This window comes from Brachyistius frenatus, unplaced genomic scaffold (genome assembly GCF_029030835.1).
Source record: "Brachyistius frenatus isolate BFR_SWC_R1_liver_20210118 unplaced genomic scaffold, ASM2903083v1 Contig_14, whole genome shotgun sequence".
NCBI classification, from domain to species: domain Eukaryota; kingdom Metazoa; phylum Chordata; class Actinopteri; family Embiotocidae; genus Brachyistius; species Brachyistius frenatus.
The window spans coordinates 5,433,134-5,453,061 of record NW_027210613.1 but is presented as its reverse complement, the minus strand read 5'-3'; the positions used below and the strand labels follow the sequence as shown (position 1 = coordinate 5,453,061).

At 42.5% G+C, this 19,928-nt stretch overlaps 1 protein-coding gene and 1 non-coding gene across 2 annotated transcripts; one reads left to right on the top strand and one right to left on the bottom strand.

Annotated features, from left to right (window-relative positions):
- Nucleotides 1-300: 300 nt before the first annotated feature.
- On the top strand, nt 301-17,955 carry LOC138617894 (Wilms tumor protein 1-interacting protein-like). The gene is made up of 8 exons (XM_069693242.1): nt 301-2,077; nt 6,625-6,726; nt 11,276-11,343; nt 12,389-12,451; nt 13,169-13,299; nt 14,280-14,331; nt 15,728-15,796; nt 16,324-17,955. Exons 1-8 carry the CDS (start codon nt 943-945, stop codon nt 16,456-16,458), a joined length of 1,755 nt encoding a protein of 584 aa, XP_069549343.1. The 5' UTR covers nt 301-942; the 3' UTR covers nt 16,459-17,955.
- Nucleotides 17,956-18,991: 1,036 nt separating this feature from the next.
- On the bottom strand, nt 18,992-19,064 carry trnar-acg (transfer RNA arginine (anticodon ACG)). Its single transcript has one exon. It is a non-coding gene; the product is annotated as a tRNA-Arg (tRNA).
- Nucleotides 19,065-19,928: the final 864 nt, after the last annotated feature.

Below are 19,928 nucleotides of genomic sequence, written 5' to 3'. Positions count from 1 at the left end.
AAAAATGGCTACAATAATAAAAGTACTGGAATACAGTATAAGCAAAGTTAGTGGGGCTTGTTTTTAAACAGTGTTTGTTTGTTTCTTATGAAGCGAAAAGAAAATGCTGATTTTTTTTTTTTTTTTGGGTGTGCCTCAAAACACTTAGTCATATTTAAAAAAAAAAAAGATGACACAAGATGTAAAGGCCAGTAAACAGAAAGGATATCTGCCCACAGATTCCGCCATTATAAAACAAGATACGGGCCAGTGAGTTATATATATCTATATATATATATAACACTGTGAGTAATGAGCGCGGTGACTTGTACTTGAGGAGAGCACTGCGCCTTTAAAAACAAACTGTTCCCTGTTTTCAGTCCCAACTGCCGACCGGTGGCCACGTACGGCTCCGTGCTGCTCCACGGTCGAAGACTTTTACCGGTCAAACGTAGCGACAATAAGAGATGTTTGAACTACTTTAAAGTACTTTTTTTGTTTTGTTTCCCTCGTCAGGAGTGCAGAGGACGGCGTTTTGAATGAAGGTTTCCCGCTGGGACTGTAACGCAGGAGGAGGAGGAGGGGGCAGTAGTTTGCAGGGTCGTCCAGGGTATCGGATCTGGGATCTGTTCACTTTTATAGCCACACAGACGGCGGCTTGTCCGGGGCAGTGCTGAACCGGACGGACGGACGGACCGCTTTCATCGAGGAGGACGTCGAAGTTCAAACTTTGTTTTGTTGTTCAGCGCTGGAGATTTTAACTGGACGGTAAAGTTGGACGTAAGGGAGAAAAGTTTAATCCTGGGTCTGGACCATTGTCTTCTGTCAAGACTGCGAGCTGCTGGACTTTAACGTGAAGTTGATCATTCACTCTGAAAGTCTCACTTTTTGTGATTTAACTATCTTCTGAATAGTTCATTTTTCTTCATTGAAGCAGACATAAAACGTTTTCTTTTTTCCAGAATGGATAAATACGAGGATTTGGGACTAGAGGCGAGTAAGTTTATCGAGGACCTTAATATGTATGAAGCATCCAGAGATGGTTTATTTCGGATGAGGCGGGATGCGGGAAATAACCCCGACTTTGAGGAGACGAGAAAAGTTTTTGCTTCTAAAATGACTAAAATACACATGCAGAAACACCAGGAGGAGATGGCAAAGACCAACCAGGCCATTAAAATGAATGGCGGCCACAATAGCACACATTACACCAAAGACAGGCCGCCCATCAACAGTTACAGACAGCCGAGTGAAGCGGCAGCGAAGCCCCCGATACTCTCTGGCCCAGTGCCGAGCACCGCGGCTGGGAGTCAGTACGCACAGCCTGACGGCCAGAAACACCACCAGTCTGAACTTCCAGCCGGCAGGGCAAACAATTACGATAATAAGGAGCCGCATTCATACCAGCACAACACCCCTTCTCCGCCCAGCGCTGGAAACGCCGGTCACAGCGCGCCCACGCATGCTCGTCACCCTGTCAGCCAGCCGGCTGCCTGGGCCCCATCCAGAGAGAGCCAGCCGTCCCTATCTTTGTTTGGATCAGGGAGCAGCAGCCTCCCGTCCACCCCTGTCACTTCTTCTGTCAGCCGGAGTCCCCCCTCCTCTGCTGGGCCAGCCAGGGGGTGGACTGCCGATCCGTCTGGCCCTGCTAAACCAGATCTGATCCCTGCCCTGCCTCTGAGCGCCTTCACAGGAGGAGCTGACTTCCATGTGCAGCAGGCCTCCACCCAGCCTGCAGCCCATTATGTGCCACTATCTCCAACTTCAAAACCCTCTGCCAGCCATAATGGTCCTGTTCCAGTTTCTTTTGTCCTAGCTGCATCTTCTGAAACGCCTCAACCCAAAGCCCCGGTGACACCCGCTGCCTTGATCCCAGGCAGCGTGTCCAAAAGCATCAGCCAGGGTCAACGTCAGAGCCAAATACCCACTAGTGTTGAAGCTGAAGTCCTGCGCTCCTCTAAACCTGTCCAGCTACCCTCTCGGTCTCTCCTCTCGCAGCCGCCTGAACAGGGGCCATCATCCGCTGAAATAAAGTTAGAAGCCCTCACTAAGCGGCTGGAAAAGGAGATGGATGCTCAACCAAAGGCTGACTACTTTGGTAAGACCTCTGATTCCCAGCATCGACAAGGGAGGTTCTCTTGAATGAATGACAGAAGCATCCAGTCACAGTTTAGAACATAAATGCACTTGTTTTTGATTTCATATTTACACATGCTCATGCATTGAAACTGTCCCCCTTTTTCCTCTTTCTTCTGGTTTCCCTCGCACACAGACACATCTGCGTTTTCCTTTTCTGTGGCTTTAACAGGAGTGCATCCCAGCTGTCTGATGTCTTTGATGACATTCATGGCCTTCACTGATCCAATAGTTAAACTTTTTAGGCAGATGCTATAGGAGGCCTCTCTTACTTTCCTAAGAAGAATTCAGACAGAATGCTTTTAAAAAAAAAAAAAGTGTTATGTCTTTTATTTAAATGATTCATTGTCTGCCCATAACAAACCCTCTGGCAGTAAAAGGTGGCCACAGACCCAAAAGAATGTTGATCTCTTATCTGTTCTGAGATTGAAATGACGACTTAAGAGGCAACTTTGTTGACTCCAAAATTAGAGCTTGGTCACTGCAGTCAGATCTGTGCGGCATTAAGTTTGTGATTCCCATGTTGAAATTATGCCATTACCACAGATCTGTGTTTGGACATTGCTCTACTCTTTTTTTTGGGGGGGGGGGGGGGGGGGCAAATGAGGAACAAGCGTTTCTCTGTGCCTGCAGAGGTGGGCAGGGGTGGAGAGGAATGTCCGTCATCAGCAGAATATTCTGCTTTTCTATTGCTCAAATCGGTGCTTGTAGCACTTTAGCTGCTCTATGTGGACTATGGGAGCATTGTCAGGAAATTAATGCAACTTTGAAAAACAGATGCTTGGCATTGAGATCGCCGACATGCTGTTGTTACAGATTTAGTAAATGGGCAAGACACGGGTCCTCAAGTGTTTGCCAAAGCCATTCATTGAAAATGGGATGTTTCGCTTTAAGAAGGAAAGATAAGTGGGGAGGGCAAGAGTGTGAGATGGGTGATATGATATTGGAGGCTAAAAAACACCCCATTAAACACACACACACACACACACACACGGACACGTGTAACCCACCCTTGCCTCCTCTCTGGAGGAATTTCCTGCTGCAATGTCACAATTGTAATTTAAAGTGTACGGGAAGATGCTCTGCCATACATCACCGCCACCACGAGCCTTTTAAATGAATACACTAAATCTATTTATTTTCCCACACCGCCCACACATAGTTCGTATATGGAGTTTCCCACCAGACCACGGCTCATCATCTGAGTCATGCTTTCATGCCAGAAAAAAACCTGTGTAGGCAAGTTTCCTACACTTCAATGTCTTCATAAAAGACCTTCATAATCCTACACAAAACAATATAAGAAAGACTTTTAAGCCATTTCTGGGAGTTTTGACTAATGATGATCTCGCCAGTGTTTGAGTATTCTTACGTTTTTGGAAGATGAAATGTCTTTGTGTGCAGAAAGCTTCTGCCAGTGCAGCCGTGGTATTTACCCGGTCCACTGAGCTGTGTCCATACCTCAGGGCTGGGTCCATCAGATTTCCCATTTGTGCATTGTGCTCATTGGCATATCTGCAACTGGAGGTTCTGGGAAAATGAGTTCAGTGCCAAATGGCTGCACCAAGGGAACACGAGGAATGTCTGAAGGAAGAGAGCGAGGAATTTTAGAAATTAGGTCTTTTAGATACAAAGGGGACGGGTGTCTCAGACGAGTTTCCTGCTGTGCAGCTGAATGGATGAGTAGTAAAAACAGGGAGATTTAAGGGAGAAGTTTGTGGATGCCTCTCTGTCTTTGGCCACAAGAGCCTGAGAGGATGTGAGCTTTATAGACAAGTTCACTGGAGAAGGGAGAAGTGGTGGGACATCCTGTGGCTCTCACACACACACACACACACACACACACACACACACACACACACACACACACACACACACACACACACACACACACACACACACACACACATGGAACATTTAGTGTTGTGTTAAGATGGAGGATTAATTTATCCCATCTGGCTGTTGATTGGAAAGCTTCGTCTTAAGTCTTCCCAGGGATTCTTGGCTTCTGCTCTGGTGGGCTTTTGGAGGTCAATTTGTGTGTGTGTGTGTGTGTGTGTGTGTGTGTGTGTGTGTGTGTGTGTGTGTGTGTGTGTGTGTGTGTGTGTGTGTGTGTGTGTGTGATATCCTCTCATGCTCATATCTGTGTGTTTTTGTCTATTGATAGATGACCAGCGGTGCATTTCATACGCATACACATTTTTGCGACTTTCAAAGGTATAGCCCGGTGGTGGATGTGTTTATAGATGCAATTTAAAATTTATAGCTCTCTTTCATTGCTCAGTCCTTTGAAATTATACTTAGAAATGCACATACTTGCGGCTAATTGGCTAAGCAATAACACACCAAGTACTGCTGCCACAAGATGCAAGCTATAATTGGCAGACTGTAGAGCACACACCTCCTATCAACCTCAATTTGAAACACCTTAAAGCCATTTTTCCAAAGAGATTACATGAAAAAGAAGTTACCTCAATGTTATGGATAACGATTTGAAATAAGGTACCAGAAATAGTGGAAATACTTCCCTAAAATCAATGGATACTCTGTTGAAATATTGAAAGAATGGATTCATAAAGCTAAAAGTAACGGGTAAACAGCTGGGGATGCGTCGGACACAAAAGGTTAAATGCTTTCCCCACATTTCAGCACATTAGATGATGTACATATTTTTGCTTTTATTAAAGCATTAATTATTTTATTATTATTTATTTATTTATTTATTATTAAAGTGAAGGTTTTATCAGCTGCTAGATGACACATGAGTCAAGAATCTTGGTTCTAATTGTAGTGATAACACAAGCTGCCAACAGTGTGTGACTAAAATTTAGTTTTCTGTCAGTTGCCAGCAAGCAGCCTACTACTGAGAGTTTTGACAGCTGGGAAAGGTGAGGGGTGGGATTGGGAGGTGGAGGGTGGGATTGGGAGGTGGAGGGTGGAAGGTGGAGGGTGGAAGGGGTTTGGCTGCATGTTTTGCTTCCCTTCCCCCTAGTAGAAGCCAGTTGGTCCCCTGAATAATTACCGTTTTGGAATATGGGACTGTGGCCAAAAGCAGATTTGTAGTGGCCCAACTGGTGAGGAGGTCACTACGAAAATGTGGAGTTTTATAGCATTTTTTTTTTCTGTTGGTGCATGCAATGCAAAACTTAAAATGAAAAAAAAGAAGAAAAATGTCCTTTTCAGTAGTTTGGGGCCTTAACTACTTTTATTATGTTTTCATGTCAACAAAATAGCTTTACAGAAGAGCAACATTCTTTGCTTTCTATTAATATCCCTCTATTATCTCCTCTAAATCTTCTTTCCAGCCGTCTGGGCCCCTGATGATGTGTTGTCTGTGGTGGCATTAGGAGGGGCACAGTTGAATTATATATAGCCCGGCTCTATATTGTATTACTGAGGAGAAACATTTGAAGAAGGTTATTAAATACAACTGTGTGTTTTCGGAGGAGGCAGCTGTGTGATGCGTGCTGGATACAGTGAAAACAGAAGTTTCTTTGTGAGTGTTTGAGGAGAAACTGGGCCGGGCTGCTCTCTTCTGTTGAGCTCTATTCCTCAGTCTCCAGGGAGTTTTTCTATAAAAACACACGCGCACACACAAATAACCTCGTACACACACATCCTCAGAGTAAAAGAGAAACTCAAGGGCTTGCTTTCATCCTCCGTAAATGTCATTGCCCCTTCTGTTTTAACATCATACTTTATGATTGGGTGGTTATATCGTAGTGTCTGATTCATTTATTTGACGACCCTTTGGGCTCAGCGGTGCCAGCCAGTCCATATGTCTGTTGTCATATGGCAGCATGTCATGCAGAGGGAGAAATTGAGAATGGTAGGGAGGTGGTGATGATAAAAGAGGATTGATGTCAGGTTTGTGGAAAGCATTGCATCCCTAAGCAGCTCTAGATAAAAAAAAATATTTGCATATTGATCACACGAGAAACCTTGTGTTCCTCAGGAGCTGTCCAAAATCAAAGGAGAGATTATGTAAGCTGCCTGGCATGCTCTCATGTGATTTGCTCTGTGAGAGGCCTGAACTAGTAATCTTCACCCAACGCACAGGAGAGAGAAAACTGTTGCTTTCATGTGGTTTCTTTTCCTGTTTCCTGCTTTTAACATTTTCTCTGCAATTTCAATCAAATCTATTTTGGAAAGAATGAGTGTTTGGATTAATATTAAGTAGACTCCTGTATCCTCATATCAAGCCACACTCACTGTGTGTGATTTTTATCAGCGTCTTTATTAACAGACCTCAGAGTCTCTGAGCCAAGTCAAATAAGCAGATATGGATATTTCCTCTTTCATTGATAGAGCTCACTAAACTGACTTCCTGACTTCTGTGAAGCTATATTGCCTCTCTCCATAAACTAATAGTGCAACCTAGTGTGTGGGTATTGAAGTAACCGTTTTATTTGCATTGAAATTTAATTTGATGTGTGTTGATGTGGCCTACTTTCAAGAATTGAACTGAACCGTATAAATGTTCTTAAACGATGCCGTCTTGTGTTCCAGGACTCTGTGTGAAGTGTAATAAAGAAGTGTATGGAGCCAACCAGGCCTGCCAGGCGATGGGGAGCCTTTACCATGACAACTGCTTCACCTGTAGTGCCTGTAGTGAGTACACACACACACACACACACACACACACACACACACACACACACACACACACACACACACACACACACACACACACACACCTTCACTAAATGACTTTTGCTCCCATTTGTACACTTCTCTCTGCACATAAAGCTCATATCACCTCCTGACTAATCGGCTGCCAAAGACCCTGTGCTCTTGAATAGAAGTGGTCCTGTCTTCTTCAGTCATTCACTGCCTCAAGCAAAAACACACAGTTATTCAGGGATTACTGTCCTCTTCTGATGGTGTTTGGTTTCTGGGTGTGCCAGTCACTCCTCCAGCCCACACAGACACACAGAGCAAGAATATTTGTCCACCTAATTCAGTCAATAAAAGAAGTTTTAGATTAATACTCGGAGGGTATTTGAGTCTTGTCCTGAGACAGAAAATCACTGAACATTAAAACCATAACCATGCTTGAGAAAGATGTGCAATTTGTGGGACTTCTGAGGAAGCAAAAACCAGAATGGCTTGTAGCCTACAGAGCTTGTTGGCTACCCGCCCCGTTTGTTTAAAAGTACTTTAACATCAATCTCAAACACACAATTTTTTTTATTTTTACATTTAATGAGCTTAAATAAATTACACGTTAGAACAGTTAACCATAACCCATGAAATGTTCTTCTAGCATTAAAAATCATAAAGGTAAGGTTAGGTAAAGTCTCCACTGTTCAAAAGTTAACTTTCTGATGTGTGGATCTGTTGCTGTGACCTGTTTCAGTGGCCCGATCATTAAAAGCTGCACTGGCCGCGTTTTTTTTGTTTTTGTTTACTTGGTCTGTTTATACAGTTTATATAGTTTACCTGACCAATTAAGTCCTGCCAGACATGAGTAGAGGTTCATGACCTTGGCTGCACCATCTGATATATGACTGGCCTGTAGCTTCATGCCTGGATGGCAGCGCGCCTCCCTGGCTCTCTGCTCCAACCAATTAAAAACTCTGTCCCAATTATCAGATCGTGGGTATGTGGAGTATTTGTGGCACTGCGGTGACCCTTTCTCTGGTCCATTATTCTGCAGCACCTTTGACCTTGCTGGTTACGCACTCATATGCGTGATGAAGATCTCTGTTTTTCTTTCCCCTCCGCCCTGTGAATGTGAGAGATGAAAAAAAAAAAAAAAAGGAGACATATTGTGGCTCCAAGTGAAGCTGATGTCTAAAGTGGAGGGAGAGAGTTTACACACCACATACCTCTCATAGCTTGCTCCATGTGAGGGCATTAGTGTCGTGTTCGCTGTGAGTGGCCTCATGGAAAAGCATCTCATCTGGGGAGGAATGCAGGCATGGGGGGGGGGTGCTCAGTAGGTCGAGCTGCAGGAGGAGGACAGTAGGTGCTGTTATGTCAGCTGGCTGCAAAGAGACGGGAGTACTGGATAGGGAGACCGTTCAATGGGAGCACACCACCCACCACACACAGCCGGCATGCCGGGGGAACATTGACACATGAACATGCATATATGTATTATATTTGTACCCACACAGTAAACCAGACAATACTCACTACTTTCATATCAATGTCACAACAATTGTTGCTCTTGTTGGGATTCATACATTTTCATGACCAGAAATTCCTCCCATGCTCTCAGTCTGTCCAGTTCCCCCAAGGTGACCGAGAGGCAGGAGGACATTCCTGGTGGCTATCAGAGCTCAGGCTGCGTGTTTGGGATTCAGCGCTTTGCTGCAGGGAGGGGCTCCCCTCCAAGTCAATCATTTACCGTGTACAAACATTTTAAAGGCACAATCCTGTTCCAGTTCCTGTTCCAGTTGGACATTGAGCCCCACATTGTCAACTGTGGAAATGTTCAAAACGTAAAGAAAACCATTGCCCGGCCACACGCGGCAGGAGGGCAAGTAAGAACTGTGATACACAGATTCTACTTTCTTAATATCAGCCTGATATCCCAGGCAGTCCGCAGGCTCTGAGAGTTGAGAGTACAAGCAATGATCTGATTAGTCCTGAATCCACTGGTATGTCAACATCTGCTGGGTAGATTGTCAGACCAAACAAACATTCCAGGTGCTGCTCACAGTCAGATAAATGCATGTAGACTTGCAGAAAGAATTCTTAAAAATGCTGTTTTTCTTTGTCAATTTAACGTACAATGATGTCTTTAGCAGGACAGGGAGTGACTTAAAGGTCCTGTATTGTAAAAAGTCAGTTTTTTGTTTCTTTTTAGATTAGTCTTGGTGCTGTATAAATATTGTGCAACTGTTAAAACACTCAGTTAATAGAGAAATGCTACCAGCCTGTATTTAGCAACGATGCCGTTTGGACTTCAATAGGTTTGTGATGTCACAAACGCATGCTCATGTCATATGTCCACCTTGTCCAACCATTAATGTGGATAAAATACTCGTCATTCTGTTGTGGATCTAGCAAAGCTACAAGATCAAAGAAAACCTGTGGTTAGCCTGGGCGTGGCCACTCGGAAAATCAGAAGAGAGGATCATTGATATCCTTTCACCGAGGCACAAACACAGTCTGTTTTCAGTACAGTTCCAGATAGCAGCTGAAGCGACGAGATGAAAGATGCATGGTACTTGAAAACCACAAAAATATCTTCTTACGAATATCAAGACTAAAAATAAAATGGCTGAAAAGTGTACAGTATGGGAACTTTAAGGTGAGATTGAATCTCGGAGTAATCAATCTACGAGTTTGAAATTGGTTCATAAAAAAGAGCTCTTTTGCGGAGATGTCTCATTTGAGTAATTTACTCACAAGAAAGAATGGGGTTAAGGCTTGATTAGAAAGTCCTGGCAGGGTCATTGTGAACTGCTTATTTTCTGAATGGGATTACGTAAGGGAATTCATAGAATGGTTTAATTAGAAAATGGCCCTGTGTTTTGTTCTGTCCCTCAGGTATTTTACATTTTTATGAAAGCACAATAGTCACAGTTCTTTCTGGTCCTTTTCAAACGTCAGCCCTGACTCCTGACTTTAATTAAGCCCTTATCTTTCCGCAAAGCCCGGAGCCTTCCCTCTCTGACTCATTAGAAAAAAGACTAGAATGTGAAGAAGAGGAATGGCCCATAACTCACTTTCATCCCCTTTATCCTTCCCTCCTTCCTTTAGGGACACAGTTCCAAGACTGTCTGTCAGTAATTACCCAAAGCCAGCTCCACACTCTGGCCTGATCACAATGACTTGTCTCTTCTTTTTTTTTTTTTTTAACCTTGGCCAGGCTTCGGTTGCTGCATGATCATTATTATTCTGTTAAAGTAAAATAATATAATTGTGAATAATTTGTTAGGACAATTTAATGTTCCATTGATTTGAAAAAGAGAAATCACGAGGTTTAATTTTTAATGTTTTTCCCTTTTCTCTTCTTCATATAATTCATGCTCATTGCTGAAAAACAGCAGAGTCTATGGTTTTCTTTGACTCTTCCAAATAGTCAAATTATGACTTTTGATTAATTGTTAGTCAGTTAAAGACAGTAGTGAGGGTTTTAGAAGAGGGAGCCTGTTGGGCAGAGCTTCTGTTCTTCCTTTTGGGTTTAAAATAGTCATTTTCTTCACTTTGTAGGTTGATTGCACTGATTTATGGGTAGGTTGATCTATATGTTAGGGATGAAATATGATATTTGATCTCTCTCTTGCTCTCTCTTGAGACAGAGACTGGGAGTAGTAGTCTGGATACAAATATCAGGTAAACAGAGTGTGAGATGAGCCTGGGAGATAAACAGGGCTGCTGTTCACTAAGGTTAGTCCCTCCTCTCCCCTGCTGTCCCCCCCTCCGCACTCCCTCACCCCTCCCGCTCAGAAAATGTGGGGAATGTTCCTTCTTCCTGTGGGACCTGGGCAAGAATAGCTATGTGAAGTGAGCAAGAAGGTTTGGTGTGTGTGTGTGTGTGTGTGTGTGTGTGTGTGTGTGTGTGTGTGTGTGTGTGTGTGTGTGTGTGTGTTTCTCTATAAGAAGGCAGATCCAGACTGAACACAGACAGACAGACAGGAAGCATTCCCAGCATGTGGAAAGACACTAAGAGGACCAAAGAAGAAGAAGAATGGCGGGTCGTTGCAGACCTTGGCCTGTGGTTGCCATGAAATCCTATGGAGCAGAGAGATTAATCTGTTGCACCTGTCCAGTAATTGGATTTAACAAGCATTTTCCTCACACGTGTTTGATCCACATGTGCTCCTTGCCTTGCTGCAGACAGCATTATTATATTAAGCTACCAGTTCACCATAGATCCGCTTATTTGATTTATCTGCTTGGAATTCAGCAGGATATAATGAATATTGCAAGAGGGCCCATTACCTTCCAATGACTGTAATTAATCACCACGGTTCATGCATTAGTGCTGTAACTATTTTTTGAGATCGGGGCTCATGCGAGATTTTCCACTAAGACGTTTAAACCTTCTGTCATTGACTTACCTTTTCTTGCCTGCTTTAACCTACTTATTTTCACATTTCAATAATGGAAAACATTTATAGTTTTTTTTTCTTCCTGGCAGTGTGTTTTTGAGAGTCACTGGTGTGAAATGATACGAATAGACTTTTGTGTGTTCCTGCAGGTCGAAGGCTGAGAGGAAAGGCTTTCTACTATGTCGGAGGGAAGGTTTTCTGTGAAGAGGACTTCCTGGTGAGTAGTCAATAAGCAATCAATGTTTAGTCTACCTCAACTGGGGTATGTGGTCTTGTAACCTTTATTGGGACTTCAATGAGCCATTAGGTTTAGTCAACAGATACCAGACAGTACCTTTTTAAACTTGCTGCATTCACTTTCATCCAACGCTTTCATCCATTTTAATTCAGACATAAATGTCTGTATTTCTGATAAACTAGGGGTAAACTTTTGATCCTTTAAATTGCTATTTGTAGGGTATCGCTGACACCATCAGCCTTCAACATAAAAAGAAAATATCCGACTTGGCATCTGATGCTTTGCAAAATTAGAGAATGTATAATCATCATCATCACAATGAAATACATAATCATAGGACTTCTATCAAACACAATTTAAACCCCGGGGTAAAATTTTTCATTTTTCATATGAAAAGTATTTTCCAGACTCCTTCTTGTATTCAGTCTTTCAGTCTCTGTGTGGATGTTTAGGCCAGTAGCCCTCTCCGTATAAAACCTCTTCTAATCGGCCTTCCACTTAGAGCTCTTTGCTGCTCAATTAAAATCAAAATTTACGCTGAAATAAATTTGCTCTGGCTTTGCTCCCGGTATACACTGTTAATTACGTGTGCTGAAATTCCAGGCCTGCTCGTGCGGTCTTTCCTCGCTGACGATGCTCGTACTTAACAGCAAATAATACTGATTCAAATACAGTGTGTGTGTGAACAGAAGGTTTAAACGTCTTAGTATAGCATGCTGACTTTAAATAAGTTTGAATGTATTTTGTGGCAAATGCCTCGCACTTAAAGCGCAAGCTGTTTTTGTTATCACAGACTGTAGAGATGCTGGTCTTACAGCGGGGAAGGAGTGCCTTTCAATGGTTATAAAAAAAAAACTGTTTTAGTTTAACTACACATGCTAAACCACACAAACGCCTTTGGATTGTGCTTAGGAAAAATGTTGGAGTTTTTGAGCGCTCAGACGGGAAGAGAGTCAGAAATTTTCAGTCGTCCGTTAAATGGCCACATTCCAATGACATCACTGTCGTCCGTCCTCTGCTGTAGTACTCTGGTTTCCAACAGTCTGCTGACAAGTGCAACGCATGTGGACATCTGATCATGGACATGGTAAGTGTCTGTTGTTACCTCTCTCCAGCTGACTGGACTTTTGTATGCTTTTTGTGCATTTGTGTTTGTGTGCGAGCCAGGTGATCTCAGCAGTTACTTCACCCTAAATGAGCTCTCTGTGAGCACATCTGGATAAAGGATAAGGAGGAAGAGTTGGCTCTGCATCTCTGTCTCTCTCTCTCTCTCACACACACACGCGCACGCGCACACACACACACACACACACACACACACACACACACACACACACACACACACACACACACACACACACACAAACAGGCTTGTGGGTAAAAACAAAAATGACAGATGCTCATGATGTCATCACAAGTCAGGAAGTGAAGAATTCTTGTTGACACGAGTCTGCACATGTTCTCCATCCAGCAGACAAAGTGAAGGAGTTGTTTCCGTACTGTATATAACATGCGATGTATCATCTGCTGACTTTTTAGTTAATTGCTGTAGTTTTCTCTCCAATTTATTTAGTAGGCTTGATTACTTCTTATATTATGCTGAGGAGCACTTACTCTTAGCTTTGTTCTATTCTGGGGTGACATCTCAATAAACCCACAGGGATCATTAAACATTCATCTAGTAAAAGCACGATTCTTTTAGGAACAGTTACTATTTTCATTCTTTTGGATATAAATTGTAAAGAAACGTAAAATAGTAGTACCGGAGGGAAATGAATGGTCTTCACTCATTTTTCCTCTACAGATCCTGCAGGCCCTCGGGAAGTCGTACCACCCCGGCTGTTTCCGCTGCGTCATCTGTAACGAGAGCCTTGATGGAGTGCCCTTCACCGTGGACACTGAAAATAAGATCTACTGTGTCAAAGACTACCACAGGTGAGCGCCGCTTGTTACGAAGCAGAGGAGCACGGGTGCACGACCTGGATTTATCCGTGTTAAATTGGTTTAACGTGACACTGGAAACAGAAAATCACAGCAGAGCCGCTTAACTTTCCTCTGCTGCTGCGGGATCAGGTTGAGAACGCCTGCGCAGGTTGAGTGAGTTTCTCTCGGCCACGTGTGGCAGACACACGAGAAGTTTGGTCTGGCATGAAAGAAGAGGGAGGGGGAGGGCGAAAAGATCACTGTCCAGTCAGAGGTGTGAAGAGAGGCATGCGGCCGTGGCTGCCCCTGTCCAAATTTGACAGTAACGTACTCCGCGAGGACAAATAAAGGACTCCTGACATCAAGGTTTTGTGTGTTTTGAGGAAAATGTATTTTGCGCCCGTTAACTGCTTAAAGAAAGGTTTGAATTATCAGCAGCAGCACCTGTAAAACTTCCGCCCGCAGTTCCAGCCGTTCTTCTCTCTGCTGGAACAGCATGTACCGCACAGCCGAGCATGTGGCCAATCAGCGCCTGGTATCCTCCACACGTTCTCTACGCCGATTTAAATGAGACAAACCTTGTTGTGCATAGAGCGTGTGTGTGTGTTTGACTTTTAGCCACAGTCATCACCATCCACACTGAGAGCCCCTTTGTTTACCTCCTCAGACATCCAGGTGCCAGCCATGTGTGTGGAAATAATGAATTCAGTTTTGCCTTTTTATTTTTCTGCTGGATTCGGGGAAACACGTGTGTGAAGGAAAGCCAGCACATCTGCTAACCTGCCGTCTTCCGAGTTGAATCAGGGTCTACAAACCTAGTCAGAGAGAGGAGAGAGAGAGGAGAGGCTCTGCTGGTTTAAAGGTCGAGGGATGGAAACCACAGATGAAATGTAACCTTTACAGGCTTTGAAGAGAGTGAATTTGGATTCAGCTCACATTTATTCCACTCGCCCTCATTAAACAATCTTTCTCTTCCTATGTCACTCTCCCAGGGTGCTGGCGCCTAAATGTGCAGCCTGTAACCAGCCCATCCTGCCCTCAGAGGTAAGACACCATCAGCCTGCATTTTAGCCTCTTCATTTAGATCGTAAGGAAATATTAGCCGACACAAGATTCTCATGCCAGTGCACTGTGGTTCACATCTCGTATGTCTAAATCAATTAAGACAACCATAACACGTTTTTAACATTAGTCTGATTTTGTTCAAAGAGAACCCTAAAGAATCATTTCACTCAGTGGGATGAAGCTTTTTAATCACAAGATTCTGAAAGCCTAAAACTGTATTAACATGTGGATATGCTTTTATATGTAGCACAATACACTTTTACGTATATAGTCAGACAGACGGGGAATGACGTGCAAAAAAAGACACTTGCCAGGCTTGAATCGAGGGTCGTTCATGTTCAACACCTTCACCCCGCAAAGGTGCTCCCGTTGGTTAAAAAGCAAAATTGACAGTTTAAAATGATTTTTTTTGCTTCTATGGTGACCAACCTCAAATGCTTTTCTTCTCGGTTGACCGTTGACTGTAATTTGAAATATTCAGTGACCAATAAGTAGGTTATAAACATAAAATACTCCCAAAGGTTGCAGGGACCAACGCTTAGTTTGGGTGTTATTGCAGATAAATGCAGAGTTTCTTAATTTCCTGGGAAATGTTTGTTAAATGAAACTACAATATTAAGCTAAATATACACAACAATATGAATATAAATTGATGTATTTGATTTGATCTTGACCCTGGAAAAGAATTAACCCTCTTGTGAACTTGCTCAAATTCACAAGAGGTGTCATACTGTGAATATTGTATCGGTGTGTTTTAGGGTCAGTCCCTGTTAAAATGCCAGACATGATCAGCCTGATGCCTTCATTACATCTTTAAGTTGTCCACCTTCGCCTGTGGACCTTTTAATCATCAATAACTCTACAGATTATAAATCCTTGTCTGCTCATGTTAACTCCGTTATGACCTAAACACACAATTTATCTGCACAAATAGCAGAAAGTTCAATATAGCTATATTTCCCACTAAATAACAGGTTAAGACAATGTGAGGCCTAATATCTGCGAGCTGCTGTTTGATGTGGAGAGACGGGAGAAATATGATTCACACACAGTGTGGCTGGCTAAAGTAAAGAAATGTCCAAAATTAGATTTGACTGCAAGTTCTAGTCTTTCAACAATAAATTACTCCACTGATAATGAAGCCACAGAGAGGGTCGACGCTCAGAAAGATGATTACCAGGCGCTTGTGCTCCGAGGTTGTAATGTAGAGGAGCGGTATAAAGTGCAGACAATTCAACTCTTGGCTTTCATCAATGTCCTCACGCTTTTTATCGATCTTTTGAAGCTTTTGTCAGACTGACAAGTTGAACAGAATAAGAGTGTCTGCTGGCGAGATTGGCTTCAGTTGCGTTTGTCTGTCTGAATTTCTTTCCAGGGGTCTGATGAAACCATTCGAGTTGTTTCCATGGACAAAGACTATCATGTGGAATGTTATCACTGCGAGGTGAGTGAAAACACGTCTCGCAAAACTTGTGTTTACTGGCTCTGAGCCACGGACCCTCTGAATAGCTCATTAAGAGAAATTAAAATGAGTAGATCCCTGATCTTAATTACAGTCTTGGTAATTATGCGGTGCTGAGTAGAGCAGGTACGCGACGCCTCATCATCAACATCTCATTTTACTCAAGTGCCTCTTCTTTGCTTTGCCAAAGTCTGATTGAAAGCTCCTGTTTTTTCACACCTTCAAAATATAATCAGCGATCTGTGAGGTCGAGTAGCTGCCGTTACATCCGAATATATCTTTCAAGTTGTTCAAAGAACAGCATCTTCACATTGTGTCTTTCTCAACACATTTCTTTCTAGAAACTGTAGCCCATACAGCACGTAAAGGAACCGCTTGCCAACCACTTATTAATAATTGCTGACTAGTGTTTCAGTGTTCAGAAATGAGGTCAAAATCAGACCCGCTATCCTCCGTTCTCTCTGTCCAAGCTCATTCAATGGATGCGTCTCCTGCTCTGTGTTGTTCAGGACTGTGAAAAGGAGCTGAACGACGAGGAGGGTCACCGCTGTTACCCTCTGAACGGCCACCTGCTGTGCCACTCCTGCCACCTTAAGCACATCCAGCCTGGCAGCTCCTCTTCAGTTGCAGCCGTCTCCTACTGATAGTGCTGCGGGTGGCGGGAGACACCTGGTGGATCTCAGGAGCAACTGTCAAAACCTGGACAGCAGGAGTGGATGTTCACAATTCTTGTTGTAGAGGGTTGTTTGATTTAATGCCTCGCATCCTACTAGTTCGATGTGCATTTTGACAGGAATGTTAATGAAGTTTCGTTTATGCAAAACCTTGACGTGGGTATGACCCAGTAATGAAGTATCGTGATACACCAAAGCCCTACTTTGAAAACGATGAAGCGTTGCAGACTGACTTTGTGGAAGTTTTGCCATATGATTATTTTTTTTTCATGTAAATATCAGTTGCTTTGGCTGTGTAAATATCTTATTGCCTCCTCATCTTAGATACCGTGTGCCTTCAACTTCACGTTGACTCTTCTGCTGTGAACTTGCAACTTAAAAGTTGATTCACGAATCATCTGCCCAAAAGTTTTAGTAAGTATAATAATGTACACAAATGATGTAAAGACAGCTGTGGAGTGTGGCACAAATCACAGGTACCTAATGCTTCGCTCAGAGAGAGAGAGAGAGAGAGAGAGAGGATCACGTGCCAGCTCGATAACCAAGTTGTTGAATCATGGCTCAGTCATATTACACCAAATCATGTGAAGTTGAGGCTTCACAGAATATTCTGCATGTCTGTTTTTCCACCACAATGGAAAATATACAATAGTGTCTACATGCAGTAATAACATCTGGTGTGTATTTATACAAGAGACATACAAGGTGTCTTTTATTGAATATTTTTCTGAAAAGTCACAGAATAACAGAAATGTCTTCCCTGTCCCATTTGAATCGGTTACCACTGTAGAAACTTAATTTATTCTCTCAACCAGGTCACCAGTGGCCATGTTGGGGGATGAGATAACACGGGCCACATGTGAAAGACCACGATGTTCACCCGCCCACAGCCAACCTGGTCATTTTCTACATGCAAACAGTGCACCGCGAATTACATCGAATAATAACTTCTGATCGCAGCCACCTCATTTCAACATGGAACGACGTCAGTAGCCTCCAGGGAGCCTCTCGTTCTGTTCTGTGGTGAATAAAGAGACGTTATTCGTCACATGCAGTCTGTTCTCAGCACTTGGCAATAGATGTTTGAGTCACACGTGCACCATTGAAATTGAAAATGTTGGTATTTGGCACGTAGATCCACATATTTTGTTACATTCGCAAACGTATATTTGAAAAAGATATTGTGGGCCTATAATCAACTACCGTTGTTACCTTTGTTGCAGTTTAACTCTGGTGCAAAAAACCCCCTTAACCAATTTGATTTGCAGTTTGAAGAATGGTTTTGGTCGCCTGCCTTCGCCATCCAAATGTTATTCCTGTCTTGTCTCCATTTTACTAACTTAAATGGCTTGTTATTTGAAGTCCTTATTTCATAGCCAACTATAGATTAAGACAAAGAGCAAACATATACATATGTGCTGTATGACTGTTGAAAGGAAAATATTTAATAAATGCAATGCAATAGACCATCTTTTCATTTTATTCTTGATCTATTTTTAATCCAGGAATGTATTCTTTACGAATTTATTTAACATCATGTATTCAGCCAGACCATTAAATCCTTAGTTTAGTGGCACGTTAACATATTTACAACGTTATTTACATTGATATATTGTTGATAGTTTTTTGTTTTTTTTATGCCGCGTTGATTGCGAGCAAACGCAAAAAAAAAGCTGACCTTTCCAAGTTTTCATTGACATGAAGTGGGGTGATATCTGTGGTCTTGTTTGTCCGGAGATGATCTACTTATCTACTGTGGCTATTCGCACACATGAAATTATTCAGTTAATGTTAGATTTACATTTTGATTTCAGACTAAGCACCTGCTACACTTAAAATAAACATATACGTGTGAATTTAAACTTTGTTAAACTGCAGCTATGTAAAAAAAAAATTGTTTTAATATTTTCATTGTATTTTGGGTTTCCCCTTTAAAACGTATTGGCGTTAAGAAATAACGTGTTAACACGAGATTATCGTACATTTTAAGACGTTATACGTCTAAAGACAGTCCAAACATTTACTTCACGGGGGGGGATTTCCTATCGTGGAGACAGCTCAATATGACGTGAGGACATTTGCAACGCCGATTGGAAATATGATACAACTGAAGTGTGTAACCTGGAGGCCGCTGGTCTCTTCATAGTTTGTTAGACTAGTGCTAAATTTCACCTAAACTACTGTTGACACTTTGGGTCTGTTAAGTAGAATTTAATGTGGAATGTATGATCAAGAAAGATCACGGTCAACTTGAAACGCCACCCGGTTGATTCATAATGAGCTTTCTTGATAAAGGCCACCGCACCGAACCAGTACGCGCGTATAAATGATCAAACTAACTCGGTGTAGCGTGAGTGTGGGATATGATACAGTTCAACGAAGTACAAGGTTACACTAAAACCGAACACGTAATTTCTGTTAATTTGAAAGTTTACACATTTTATTACGTGTCGATAGTCATTATTTATGACTTATTAGTTAAACCAATTAAAAAAAAAAAGATCGAGCCAGCCAGGAGTCGAACCTAGAATCTTCTGATCCGTAGTCAGACGCGTTATCCATTGCGCCACTGGCCCAGCGGACGACACCTAAGAATGCGGAAGTAAGAAAAACATGATTACACTACGGTAGCCCTGTGGTTTCGATGTCTCTTTCTTGCGTCGAATAAAAGAAGTTTTAATTACAGTCTGGTTAGTATAGCAGCTGTAAGAATATATCTGTTCATTTGTAGAAAATCGGAGGCTACATTATAATCCCTTAGCACGAACCCAGATCAATTAGCACTCATATTGAACATTGAAAAAATAAAAAAAAAAATCCCGAATTTTTCAACAGTCAAATGTCACGTTGTGAATGATTTCGTGGTTAGTAGCAACAGCTCAACAGTCCTTTGCCAGGGCGAATAAATGTCCTGATAATAATCCACCTCCTTTGGGTTATTGTAATGCCCTCTTTAGCCAGCAGGTGTCGCTGTCGGACCATAAAATGCTCGATGGGTCGGCTAGAGCCACACTGTTACAGACAGACTTTTACAGTAGGTGGTACTCTCAGTCAACTAAATGCCTAGAGTTTGCACCGGCGATCCTTGACAGATTAAAGAGCAATTTAAAAAAAACAAACAAATACTAAGCCATCACTATTGTAGGAAAATCTAAGTGATGAAACCAGAAGGATAGGTGAATTAAGAGGAAGAGTTTTTTTTTTAAGCTTTCATCTGTGGATTTTTTTGGGGTTCTTTTTCACTTCAACACACAGTAGGTTTTCGGGTCATAATATTCAAACGATAGCTACTCACTGAGAATATTCACCAAAAATACCATTAGTCTGCAGAATACAAAACACACACACACACACACACACACACACACACACACACACACACACACACACACACACACACACACACACACACACACACACACACACACACACACACACAC